Genomic DNA, 14,515 nt, shown 5'->3' with positions numbered 1-14,515 from the left:
GCACTGAAAAATAAAGATCAATATGAAAGTGGGGGCCAGAACTTCAGGTGGGACAAGCCAACACAGGGAATGCGGATCAGCCAGGATGGCAGTGTGGGAAGTGACGGACAAATGGTACGCATCCATCCGTTTACTTAAGACAACTTGAACTTCTGCAACTAAGAAACAGAGGACACTGTGAAGACTGAAGTCTTCAGCAGTGTCGCTGTCCACAAATATAATCTTCATTTTTAGATTTTTGGCTAAACGGAAATCCAATTGTTGGAAATAGCAGCATGCACAACAGACACCGCACTGCTGATTCCAGGTAAGTCAAGTCTGGCTTTACTTTGTTTTCTTCTGGAGCATTATCCCACGCAAGTTTATCTTTCATAAATGCTGACACAACCTACAAGGACTTTATATTATTTCATAAAAAAACTTCTTTTATTTTCTTTTTTTCTCTTCTTCTTTCCAAATTATACCCACAGGTCCGATTGATGCTTTCAATTGCAACTCCAGGCAGCCAGACAAGAACAGTACGAGAAACTTTATCTTAAGTATTTATTGTTATGCCAGAATATCAGTCAGTTTCCTCTGGGGTAATTCGGCGCTCCTGTGGGAAATGTGTGACCTCATTTGCATTTTCTAATTGAATTGCTATCAGGTTTCCTGCAAGACTGAACAAAAAAAGTTTCTAGAGTTACTACCACCACTTGTATTAACAAGAAAAAAGTTTACGTTCAAGTGTTTGCTGGGGAGGAGGGGAAAACATACACCTCGTATCATAAAATACATTTTTAAAATATTTACCTTCTTTGCTATCATTTCATCCTACTGGCATTAAACTTTAATGTAGTACTTTAGAATTCTTTCATTGCAGTGGTTTCCAGTGAAAATTTGCAGATTTGCCCAGGTTATTCAGTTATCTAAAGCAATTAGCACATTCATAAGGCCGACACTACGAAGGAGGGGAAACTCATTGCACTGGGTCACTCACCAGCACAACGTCGGCTGGCAGCGGGAGACACGGCAGAGCTGTGGGAGCTGAGCCACGGGCACAGGCACCAAAACCTCCCGCTTTGCAAGGAAAGCACACACGGGGACAACTGCCCCAGCAGGCGCCATCCTGAACTTACCTGCCACCCCGAAAGCATGCTGGCCACCACCAAAGCTCGCCCAGCCCATTACGCACATTTCCAGTCATACACTGCGATAACAAAGGATCACAAAGGCAAAGGACCGTCTATTGAGGGGTTTATCCTCTGCGCCCTCCTGGGAAGTCGACCGCTGCCTCCCTTCTGCAGGCAGGCAATGCGCGACGGGGTTTGCTCCCCCCAGAACGCACCGGGAGTTTGCGGCAGAGCAGGGACCTCACTTCTGGTCCCCCCCGACCTCTGCCAGCACCCCAACAATCACGACGTCTCCTATAACATTTATTCTGTGTTAACCTCCATAAGGAACTAAACGTCTAATAATGGCCACTCCAGGAGGGCTAATCATGTTGTCGTGAAGTGTTAACCCACGGATGACTGTGACCTGGATTCGGGTTTCTCCTCTCCGAGGCTACTGGGAGGAGCAAAAGCTCCCCATCCCGCGGTGGGGCTGCCCCAGCTGAGGACCATCGGTCAGGTGCCGCTACAGAAACACAGCGGATGGCGAGCAAGGCAGGAGGGCTTGTTTGTGCTGTAGGTGCCAGCAAACAGAGATCAGCAGGTGCAGTAAGGCAAATTTCATGCCAATTAATTTTAATGTCTGGGAACTGTTCAGCATTTTCACAAAATCAGTCACAAATTTACAAAGAAAAATGGAAATGGATGTATGCGCCAGAACAGAGAGTCGGTCTCTCTCCCTCTCTCACGTCGCCTCCTCCTTTCTCTCCCATATTTGCCGTCTCGATATCCTGAATAGAACACAACAGTCTGAAATGTCTTTAAAAAGATTATGTAGTTCTGCTTGAGTCATATTATACTATACAAATCCAAATGTGAAATCCGTTTCTAGTAAAAGCCATGAAATGTAGTATATTAGGGTCACGGCCTGGAACACATTGAACTGGATATTGTTAGGTTTATGGGGTTTTTTTAGCATAAACACTATTATTTTTTACAATAATCTTATAATCATATTTATTTCTTTAGTAAACAAAGGATTATTTTGCTGGCAAAAAGCACAAGCATTTAAATAAAACACAAGTCAGATGCCTGCAATAGGGACCCACAATAAAACTGCTTATGACCTTGTCATTAGTCTTGTTTTCCATATTTTTCCAGCCTCAAACTACACACTAATAAGGCTTTTAGAAAGGAGGGATATGAATTTTAAAAAGCTTAGTGCTCTCTGTTTTGAACCGGAGTTCAGCTTACATTAACATTAGATGAATTTCCAACCAAATATTTTACTAAAACAGAAATGTGTGCTTATTCAGATTTCTTTCGGCTACGATGAGAAGAAATTTAAAGCAGTATATACGACACCTTACTTTGTTCCTTCAATATTTAATTACTTTTAGAAGGAAGCAGTATTTCTTTGGTTAGAAAATGGCAAATACAGTTGACATAACATACAGGGCTTAATTATATCTTGCAGAAGCCAGAGCCTCGCTGAAGAGCAGCACAAGTGTATTTATACTACTCTAAGCCATGCAAAACCTCAGGGGTCAGCCCCGTGGGCAACTGCTGGATTTAAGTCTCTCCAAGCCTTTTCCTTCTTGTCTCACACGTGGCAAAATTTCTCCCAAATGGCACAGACTCGCGTGGCGTCATTCTGACAGGACGGGGCAGAAAGTCTCCCCCTCTCCCCCTGCCCTCGCTGCCCAAGCTCTGCAGGGAAGAGGAGAGGAGAGGCCGGTCCGGCCGCTCCGACAGTTCCTGCGGAGCATCAGTGCAAACTCCGGCCACGGCCAGGTGACCTCGCCTGTCCCTGAACTAGCCATGACTGCTCCCCAGTGACACACACCTTCATCCCTGCTCTGCCGGTCTTCAAGATCCAGCAATAAATCAGGCTCTTCAACCGATTTCCTGCCAAATCCTGCTTTGTAACCGCCCAGCCATCACAGAGCGGGGTTTTTTGAGCAGGCCCCAGGCAGTATGTGTAACGGTGTTAGTGCAGCACGGGATCTTCAGCCCAGACTAACGCTGGAAAGGAAGGAGGAGAAAATGAAAAGGTGGAGAACTGCTGCTGCCAAAGGAGCTATGGAAGAGGTGGGACAGAGGCGCTACTCAAGGAGCTGAGCGGAAGAAACGCGTTTCCATGGAGCAGCCCCCAGTTCCAATGGCACTGGGCAGCCACCGCTGGGCTCACCCGAAGCAGCGCTGCTCCGGGGCTGCTGGGCAGGGGCTGGTCCTGCTCGCCTCTCACCTGCCTCTGTGAAACCATACAGGAAAGCAAGCACCTGTACCCTCCTCTCTGAAACACCGAGTGGTGCTGGTTTTTCATTCTTCAGCTGTGGGGAGGGGAAGACGCTGGCACTGAGTGGAGGGGATGTTTGTCACTGCGGTGCCACGTTGTGCTTCGCCGCCCCGCTGGCCTGTGCCGCGTGTGAGCAAAGGTCCCTCGCCCGGCGGCAGCAGCAGCTCCCTGTCCTTGCCGCAGCGGAAGGGAACAAGCCCAGCGCTCCCCGCTGGAAGCCCCCGCCGGCGCGGCAGGGCCACGCAGACGGCTCCCGGAGAGGAGAGAGTCACAGTGAAAACCAGGGAGATGCCTTAGCAGCAGCCAGTGCACAACTGTATGCTGTCACTAACGGAATCTGAACTTGACCTTGTATCTCTCCAGAAGATGGCCGACCTTGACTCTGGAGAGAGCGGGACACCCCTTCTTTGCAGGTTTTATTTCAAGTCAAGAGAGCGCATTAGCAGTGAGATGCAAACACGAAGTATGCAACCTTTAGTATACACCACAGCCAATGGTCACCTAAAAATACAAAAGTCTGAACTTAAAGAACATTTCCCTCAGTGGTGACCTCAAATCGTCTCTGTCAGAGAGGTTCAAGGATCATTTGCATGGAATTTGATGCTGCTCGTGCTATCTTCTACCCGGACACTTCTTTAGGAAGCCCAGACCAGGCAACACAAACAAGCCGCTGCCGCACGTAACTCTTACAGGTTTGGGGCACCGGCAAAAGAAGAATGAAGCATGAAAAAGCGCTTTGAAATCTTCTTACCTTGTGTCCATTGTGTTGCGGCTTCTCTGCCACCAGGAACCTGACCATCGCCTCCCGTCGGCCCAGGCTCTGGGGATCCCACGCCGTCACCCTCAGCACCGGCGGCTTCGGGGGCACCTGCAGCTCGTGGGCAGCGTACAGGGTGCCATCCGCCCTCACCTTGAAGTCGGGGCTGTTGGTTTCATACCGAACTCCCTTGTTACCGGCACAGTTATTAAATTTTACTAGAACAGAGAGCAAGAGATGGAAGAAACGTGTGAGATTGGCGTGATAAGAAAAGCAATCAAATACAAGTTTCAGACATTTAATTTTCACTGATGTCTTCTATATCTCTAATAACCATCAAGGAAATGATTTAACTGTTTCTTCGACCTTTCAGGAGTGCTCTTGTGCTTTATCTCCGTTCCCCAGGGAAGACGTTGTAAGCCATTTTTAAAGTATTTGATACAGTTTCATTAGATCTCAAACACAGCTGTTCCCCATTTCTACAAGTGGATTTCTCCCTTGTCGCCATTATCTTTTAAATTCGACTGGAGTCTATTACCCACAGTGTGGGTATTTTTTTGCACGAAATGTTCTCCATTTCCCTAACCCTTCAATAACCTACTTACCAGATAGCCTATTTGCACATTCTTAACTGAAATTCAAAAGCCCATAACAATTCCATTATCAGAAACATAAAACCAAAAAACTTAAACAAAGGAGAAAAATTGAACCCATTCTGCAGATCGCATCCGCTGCTGGAACCGGACCCCCCCAGCCAGAGCTGCAACCCCCCCCGGCCGATCCCCCCCCACCGTAGAGCTACTGCAACAAGGAACCGTAAAACTTCTCTTCGCAAACCACAACTTGTCATTTAAAAGCCTACACTGTCAGATCAAAGCTCCCCAGTTGCTGATATTTTTATTTTCGGCTTTTTTTTCGGTCAAATTCTTTTACAGTCTAGTTTGAAAACTATTTTTATTGGCATTATGAAACATGTCACATACATTAGGCTGGGAAAAAACCAAACTATTAGATGACAAAATTGACAAATCTGATAGAAATTGAACCTGCAGCTAATCACATAGGAAACAAAACACGTCCTGCCACTCGGGTAATCCACGGGGCGGAACACACATGTGGTGAAGGAAAACATATTGTACCCGTAAAAACATCTCAAGTGAGTGAGAACGGGTAGACAGCGTTCTGGCCGGGACAGATACAGGGGATCCTACGCCGCGGCTTCCGAGCGCTCTGCAGCAGCGTGCCCAGCCTCCCCGAGGCAAGGACAACCCGCTGGTCCAAGGCCGATGCAGCTTCAGCAGGCACTCAATTTTTGCCCCAGAAAAGCCAGCTCGGAGGAATCCTACCTAGCCTGGCTGTGGTGGGAGGAGAAGGGATGCCACGGAATCCAGGAGAGAGGAGCTCCCGGGCCAGCTTTACCCCAACCGTCCCCTTCTCCCCCGCCAGAGGTGGCTGCTTCTGCAGCGCTGCTTTGAGCTGAATCGGGGACTAATCTGGATTTAAACAAAAATATCCAAGGGATGGCACAGGAGAAAGAAAAAAGCAGGCAGGAAGCTGCTCAGCCTGTGCTGCTGCCAGAGCCCCCGGTGCCACCGCAGTGTGGAGAAACGCAGAGCAGTCGGGAGCGGGGAAAGGGAAAATCCACCTCCTCCTTCACCAAGGAGGTGATCCAAGGAGGACTGACCAAAATCCACCCCCCAGCACCAAACCTCTCAATAACCGGGTGCTGTGACCATGTCGTAACTATACACCCCACAGAGGCTTTCCATGCTACGCATTTATTTAGGTCACATTCGTACATTTTTGTGTGTGCGTGGTGAGAACCGTCAGCTAACGCTGCACTCATTCCTGGGCACAAACAGCAAATGTCACACATGGATTTACAAAAAAGAAGATGGATAAAGTTATCTTGTATATGAAAAAAACTGCGTAATGCTTTTAAGCAATTTCATTGTCATAGACTACATCACTAAAATCTCGTTTAATGTGGAATCCAGGGAAAACCAAAGTCCCCCCGTTTTTTTGGAAAGCAGGGGTTTGCCCATCTTTACCTTTCACTGTATCTCAGACCGCGGCAAAGAACCTCCCTGCCCCGTCTCATCTGAAATGCTTCAGTCGAGACATTCGTGCAGGTATCTCTGCCTTCTATCTCCAGAAACATAACAAATGTTTTCCCACGTAAGAGGAAGCAGCATCTCCTGCATTACTCCAAGTTTAAATGAAACTTTGGTCACAATTTTTTAAGGGCCAGGATATTACTTATTTGCTACTTTGGCCACAGTTTGAAGCTCTTGGCACCCCTTCCTCCAGCCACTGAGTGCCACAGCACAGGGCAGACGTTCAGCGGTCTGGAGGAGGAGATCTCTGTCTTACCAAGGTGAGACATCCATCCACTCAAATAAATAAAGTAGAAAGCCTACGGGATTGAGTCTTCCATGATTTCCAGAAAAGCTAGGAATCATCTCAAATTTCAAAGCTCAGATGTACAAATTGGAAGCCAAATTTAAAAAAAAATAGATGACTCTGTTGAGGCTTCAAACTTCAGCATCGCCAGAGCTGGAGCTCGGGCCCCTCTCGAGGTGCTGTGAGCCAGGCAGCGTGGGGGCATCCCACCCAAACCCCACCAGTGCCGAGGGCCACCAGTCCACGCTAGCCAGCCAACGCTCCATCCTTGAGGTCAACCGGCACACAACAGCTCAGCTCCTGAAGGACAGAATGTCTTATCCCCCCAAAGGAGGTTTCACTTCGAAATGGCCTGCTGGGGACAACGCGTGGTCCGCACCGGCAGCCAAACCCTGCGGTGCCACCATCAACTGACTGTACGGGCAACCCCAGGCCAGCTCTCAGACCCATCCCAGGCCCTGCTGCTTTAACAGTAAAGACACAGCTTTTGGACTAGTCTGAAAAACAAAAATTCATGGAAGCACTGAACGAGGTTAAACGCACGCATGGTTTGGTGGCACCTACATGAACCAGCGCTGCACACCCGGAAAAACAGGGATGGCCGCAGAGACCCGCGAGGGGGCTGGTGCTGCCGGGGAGGTCCCCGCGCCCCTGGGGAGCACCCTCCTGTCAGATCCCCTTCATCGCTCAGGAATTTCTGCAAATCTCCCCCGCATTCACAGCTAGAATAAATATGTGCAAAAACATCAAGTGCTTTGCTGCTAATAGGTTATTTATTTTGAGCTCCATGCCACCAGCGCCGTTGGAAACGAGGTGCATCGGTTGGTGTATTATTGCACCCCTCTGCTGTATAACGGCAATGCAGAAAGGCAGTTCCACCTCTACCTCCTGAAGTACCCACATGTCATACACAGAAAGACATTTGAAGAAGAGAGAAAGGAGTGATAATGACTGCCCATTAAAAACAATTCAGAGCTTACTTTGATTTTATTGAGATTAAAAGAAAGCCCGACAGTGTACTACTAGTCTGAGGGGAAAAAACCAACCACATCCCTTCCTATACGTGTAGGTAGTGATTTCAGTATTCAAAGTACTTAAACATCTGCTTAAGACACAGCGCGTGGCTCCAATATGCCGCTCCCATGTCATATGTCACTGTGTCAACTTTTATGCTCCATTATCTAAAAATGGCTACCTCTTAGACAAAGTCCCTCTGTGACTCGCTAATTACTTCCATTAGTTTAAAACAAACTTGACTAGAGACAGAGAAAATCCTGAGAGAAATTAAGTTTAATTTTTTAAACAAGCAGCGTCGCTGCTCCACATTGCTCTTCCCAGGTAGCACAGGTAGACGAATGCTCAGCAATGAATTAACACAGCCAGCTCCTCTCCGAAGAGTCCTTAGGAGCTGCAGGCACAAAAAAGCTTCAAGGACGTATGGATTCCATAATGCTTAGTCACGAGGAGGGCCGGCACCTGGCACGGCTGCCCCAACAGCAGCAAACAGGCCATGGCTCACCCGGTGGCTCTGCAGAGATTTCAGCCACAGAGGGGAGACAATTTGGAACCCCCCCAGCGCCCGAATATCGGGGCTGAGGGTGCTCAGCCGCTGCCGGGCACCGGGCAGAGCTGCTGGTCTCTGGGACCGATCGGACACGGCGTGGGAAGAGCCACGACACGGCACCGACGAACCGCTCCCCTCTCACCACAGCCTGCAGGGCTCCGATGGGAATCCCGGCTCATCCTCCCGGCTGCCCCAGGAAAACCGTTCCTTGGGAGGTCACACCACTACTAACATGCACTGTTATCTATACACATACATCATATATACAGATGTAAAATATTTTTTCCAAATATGTATATTGGTTTGGAAAAAAAAATCAAACTATTGTTTTGTTCTATAATAAATAACAGCTCAAGGAAAGGAGACGTCGACCGTATTTTCAAATTCCACCTCTTACCTCTACTCTCTGCTCTCATGGAAACAGAAATTAAAATTTCATCCAATGGCAGAAAACCTTTGCTTTTTCTTTTTTTTTCTTTTTCTCTTTTGGAAAGCTCTAAGTCTATGTAATCTGCAGTTGATGCAACTCTTGACTTTAAAATAATTTAATAAATAAACAAACAAACATTGGCTCTGTTTACTAGACTCAGATCTCTCTGTGGACACAAATCCATCTTTCTTTGACCAGTTTGAAGTCTGAAGAACACTGCATGAATTTAACATTCAAAAGCTGCAGCATCAGTAATTAGGATTTCAGATAAACAGCAGAGCCACACATCTATCATTTTTACAGGATGGCAAAAAAAGAAAACTTTTTTTAATATACTCTGGAAAAATGTTCAGTGATGCTTATCGAAAGCTTATGCTGAAAACAGCATCAAATGCCTGATGAAAAGAAAACCAAGAAGGCACCCTCATTAGCAGGCTTTTAGGTTTAACCCTTTACCCTCATCATTTTTAATTGCTTCTCTATGAAAGGAGGAACTACGACAATCCGATACCCTGAAACAGGTATTGAGTGATGGGCAGAGAAGCTGCAGGAGTCTGCAGCGAACTGCTGGGCATCTGAGAAAAAAAGTGGTATTTTTCTTCAAAAAAGACACAGGGTGAAAAAATTTCAACAAGTTTTGCATTGTTCCCTTTTATTATTTAGCTTGTTAAGCTAGCTGGACAGAGTCAAACGATCAAGCGAGGATCTTGAAAGATGTACGAATACGCTGCACTTCCTTGCCCCCCAGATGTCTGAGAAATAGATTGAATTTAATAGGACTATAAATGGTATAAACCAAAGAATTCACTTTAAGCCTTATCCTTCTGGATTCCCCTTTAGCTTCTCCTGGTCCATTAAAAAGTGCCCCCTCTGGCAAGCTGCAGAGGGCTGGGAGAGCAGGAGGGATAACGCTTATTTATTAGGATATACCCCTCGGCGGGACACCAGCCTGCAGTTCAGGACACGGGTCCCTTCAGGACGCTGCTTTTCACCAGGGTTTTGAGGATTATCGCTGCGAAGATGCTTCTTTCCCGATGAACTTCAAAGCAGCAAACACACAGAGCATTTAGAGCAGGACCCCTCTGCTTTTGAGCTGTGTCTCTGGAAGAGCTCCCTCCGCACCCGGCGCGACGGCGATAACCTCAGCCGCCACATGCCCCCCTCGCACCACCTCCGCGGCACCGGGAAGATGAGGATGGCTTAACCGGAACCTTTGGGAATTTCACATGTTCAGGTAACCTGCAGAGTCCCGAGCATGTACAGAAATGTCCCTTTTGTGTGATCTTTGGCAAATCACTTGTATTCCTGCCCTGGCACTTCTGGCCCGGCACTCCTGTGTGCCTGCACTCATCCATCTTCCCCGGATCCCGCAGGGGCTGGCAGTCCTGGCCGGCATTCCCGGCTGGCGTTCCCCTGCCTGACACTTCATCAGAAACGAAAAAACCCAGTTCCCTAGTGGATCGGAACCTGTCGTCTAAGAACAGGCGTGAAACCATTCAGTTAACCAAAAGATGTAGGTGTTGCCGGGCCCCCTGTGAGCGCATCACATTCTCGCAAAGGGATTTCTCCATTAGCTGCTAACGCGAAGCAGCGCGCGCCGGGCCGCATTGCAAACCTGCATTTATTTCAGAAAGTAAGTTCGTAGCATAAACTTTTACGTGGCCACATTCTGGAGGCATCTTTCTTTATGGTGGCGCAACCCCTCTGTGATTCTCTGAGGGAACTGTTCTACAGCAAAGCAAACGAACGGCACGCGAGCGAATTCCCCACAGCCGCGCGGGAAATCCCCAGCAAAGTCGGGATCCCGATCCCGAAACGCAGGCTCCCCCTTTCTCATTCCAGCTGCCAGATCACACCGCCTCCATCACCACTCACTGGTTAACCAAGCGCAAGATAAAAATTTGAAATGGGGAGACAGATTTTTACGGTTTTTACAGTTTCCATGTTTTGTGGAAACAAACCAAACCAAAAACCAACAAAAAACCAACCGACTGGAGCCATTCCACTTCCACACAATGCTGCACTTAAGTCCAGAACCCTCCTTCTGTCCCATTCCAGCTTACAGTGAATCCCAACTACCACACGACACACAACCCGATTTGCTTCTTGCAGTTAATAAAATACTCAGGGCCCTTCTCCTTCCCTACAAGAAAAACAAAGCATAAACAGGGAAAAACGATGGCTGTAAAAGAGAATAAGAACAATGTATAATTTTCATCCTCCCATTACTAATTTTATAGGTTACATTTTCAACCATGTCCCCATAAAAAATATTACACTAATAAACTCTTAGTGTCTTTATTTAATATTTATAGCACCGTGGGAGAACCAAACTCTACTGGTAAAAGGTAAAACCAGCAATTCAAACAGCTCCTTCAGAGTCTAATAAACATATCCCCAGTGATCAAGTTTAAGAGTATACAGTTTAAGAAAATGCTTTGATACAGAAAACTGTTGGAGATAAATGGAAGTATGTTGGTTGGTATATGAATGTATATAAAACCGTGTGTGCCTAAACCCTCGGCTTCACAAAGCATGGATTATTCATTAAGTGTTCTCAGCGTAAAAACCAAAAATAATGACTGAGTTAAGAGAATTAATGAACTGCCCCACAGTCTATCATCTGCTGAAAATATTTAGCATGATTTAGCATGTTCTCAATGTTATTTTCTTGCAATTAATGGTACAGAAATCTGCTGCAATTTTACCCATTTTCCATATCTCAGGTCAATGTGAAACATTACATCCAATTTTCCAGTGCATTATTTATGATCTCTGAGCTATGACTGCTAATATTTGCCTTACTGGAATAATAATAAATTACCATAACAATTTACCATATGTAATTATGTTAAACAAAACCGTTCTTTATTTATCTTCTTGTAATCTTCAGTTACAGTGAATCCTCCCATACGGCGTATGCAACAATACGACATTCCCGACATTCCCAATCTCTCATATACTTGTCAGAAATGACTCCACGTGCTAGTCAACTGGTGACACCTCCGAATCCGCGAACGAGTTGGAATCTATCTCCAGCAGCAAGTAAGATAAGACTTGAAATGGCACAAAAAGGTATTTTACGTTTGAAAATGCATTTTGCATTTCCCCCTTTCCACGCCAAAGCTGAGCCCCCCCCCACCCCAGCTCTCCCCGCGGGTTTGGAGCTCCCGACCACTCACCCTCCTGCGCAGGCTCTTTGGCTTTCGCAAAGCCAGGGTTGCTTCCAGCAGGTTTTATGGGGAAAACCGCAAGCCTTGTTCATGCACAAGTCATTTATTAAAAAAAAAATAAAAAAATTCTGTGGGCAGAACTACATGGAAAATCCATCTTTTCATTTCCAGAGCCACCTAAATGCTTTCAACGCCTTTTCCAGCTTTATATTCACTTTTAATAGCTCTTGCTTACACAGGGTTTCTGTTTCCATGGCCAGATGAAAAGAAAAGGAACAATACAATTTCAACACCCTGAAATCGGAATCCTTTAGAAACTCATTCTGTCACCTGTACAGCCAGCCAGTAGCAATGAGGAGTTGAGAGTACATTAAAAAAAGATCTAAATCCCATTCAAACAAAACAAAACCAGCCCTACAGTAAACAAAACCCAATTCCCAGACACTGCCTGCCTCCTTCATATTCCCACCAGTGCTGTTTTTCATTTACTGGAAGCCAATCCAAGTAAAATACATGTTTTTAAGGAAGAAAAAAAAAAAAAGTGTTATTTCACTTTTGGTATTGGAATTGGAGGGGAGTACAGACCCCTGGAGAGAAGGACTGTAGAACATGATAGAAAAGATGAATCACTCTGGCAGCAGCCAGCCAGCCATTAATTTTCAGCAAGCCAGGAGTTGGTCCAATTAAACCAGGCTCCTTTCTCTACATTAACATGCTTTACTCCGTTCTTTTCTGAAGCTAAAACATCAGCTCGAGACCCCAAAGGCTTTTCTATTTAGGATCAATCAATCTACCTTGCTGCACTGTAAAACATACACTGTCAGCTCCGAGGCGAGCTCAAAAAAGAGCAACAGTGGAAAAATTTGATAAATCGACATGTTCTGGCAGTTAGGAGAGGGATCCTTCCTACACTATCACTTATTTTTATCTGATTAGAAACAAGTATTAGTGAAGGGAATATTCCCCTCTATTCTCTGCCGGTATTTAGCACTGGACTGAGAGAGGAGTCTTTTCATCCCCAATTTTCTAAATCCAAGCCAGAAGCTTCCTACCACAAAGGCAGAGAGACGCTGCCCGCGTTTCAAAGGGCGGCAAGTTTGAAGCGGGTTTGCATGATGTGGGACTCACACTGAAGCCCCTTCTCCAGCACAGGAACAAGAACCCGCGTCTGTTAGTGCCCCGTGTCAGAGACGCCGTTCACCGCCTCCCAGGGGTTTGTGCTCAGGGCGTCACCGCGGGTGCACGTCCTCTCCGGCAAGGACTGCTTTAGTCAGGATTTCACTGCCCATTTGAGACCCTGTCACTCTCCCTCTACCCGACTGGGATGTTTCAGAAATGATTCACTAATAAATGAGCCGGGGACTGATGCCAGCGGCTGGGAAGGATACTCATAGGGTCCGAAATCCCCTGCAGAGCAGCACCCCGAGCTGGATCACTCAGAGATCGCCCCTTTCTTCGGCGAATGCCACAGTAACTGTGCCGTTGGCTTCCACTCTTGTTCTCAATAGACAGCTTCATCCTCGGATAATAAACCTTTCACAGGCGTTTCACCATGACAGTCCTCCTCTGTTCTTGACAGTAAGGTGGACCAAAAGCCACTGGGATGTGTGGCTGATGTTCTAGCTGTGAATTAAAAGGCCATCAAAAAGGCGGCTGGTGGGGGTGATCTTGCAAATACCAACTGCACCACACTTTTTAGCAAATCCTGAGTTTTCACTGGCAACCGTTTTCATTCTTTGCTCTTCTTTAAATTCCATGCATCTGTAGGATAGTACTGACGTTTTCTGTGGCACTAATGAGATCATTTTGCAATTAAAGGCTAAGTAGAAACAAACCTCTCACCACTCTACAGGAGAGTTTGGGTTCTCTGATTAAGCAGCAGTAAATAAACCTGTTTCACTCCTAGTCCTGGTGCAGAGGCTTTCCATGATTAACTCTCCAAACAAGATGGACTGATTGACCCCATGGATTAATCAATGAGTTTCTCAGCTTCAGAGCAAAGTGCAAGTTGTGGGAGTTACCTGCAGTAGGATGTGTTTTAATTATTATTACTACAGCACAGAGTAAATAAATCCCAGGACACTTTATTTGGAGGTTTTACCCTTAGCGCTAACGATTTTCACAACGCTCTCATGTTTGTCAAACTGCCTACACAGGAAAAGATTTTAAACATCACTACGCATTTCTTGAGGAAAACCTCCAGATTTTATGGTAGCTTAACGTGCCAATTATAAAGGGAGGAGCCTATGTAATTGTAGGGCAATTCTCCCCAGCACGTGCAGGCGGAGCGGAGACCCTGGCCCTGCTGGGACCAGGAGCGTCCCCACACTGGGAGCACTGGTGGGGGGCATGCACCACTCCTGCACAACCGCAGCCATCCCTGCCCGCTCTCACCGACGGCGACCTGCGGCCCCGGGGGTTTTTCCTCTCTGCCACAGATCTCTTTTCAACTTGCCAGAACTGTATTTGAAAGACGTGGGGAGCTGCAGGAAGATTTTCGGGAGAAAAAAAATCCCGAACACAGGCCATTTGCAGCCCAGGAAAAGAAGTTGAAAGAGATGCTCCAACCGTGGCTGTGTCAGATCGCCTCAGGCTCCTCTCTCCTCACACTCTTCAAAACAAACAAACTCTCAACACCTAGAAACAGAGGCTGCACATGTCGGGGGGGGGAAAAATCAGACACACCAGTAAAGACACTGAACTCCTCGTGGACTTGACTTGCGTGTAAATACTGACAGCTGTGGGCTTGACTGTTCTCGTCTTCCTTAGCCCGGCTCAGGAGCGAACCTGTGCTGATC

The 14,515-nt window shown here is 46.7% G+C and overlaps 1 protein-coding gene across 4 annotated transcripts in view; it reads right to left on the bottom strand.

Annotated features, from left to right (window-relative positions):
- Nucleotides 1–14,515, bottom strand: part of CDH4 (cadherin 4) — a 455,155-nt gene that overhangs the window by 176,269 nt on the left and 264,371 nt on the right. For all 4 annotated transcript variants that reach the window (XM_074604741.1, XM_074604743.1, XM_074604744.1 and 1 more), the window contains one exon: nt 4,142–4,365. In XM_074604741.1, coding sequence (XP_074460842.1) covers nt 4,142–4,365 — 224 coding nt within the window. The remainder of the gene's footprint in view (nt 1–4,141; nt 4,366–14,515) is intronic.

Source organism: Larus michahellis, chromosome 12 (genome assembly GCF_964199755.1).
Source record: "Larus michahellis chromosome 12, bLarMic1.1, whole genome shotgun sequence".
NCBI lineage: Eukaryota > Metazoa > Chordata > Aves > Charadriiformes > Laridae > Larus > Larus michahellis.
This window is presented reverse-complemented; position numbering and strand designations above follow the sequence as displayed.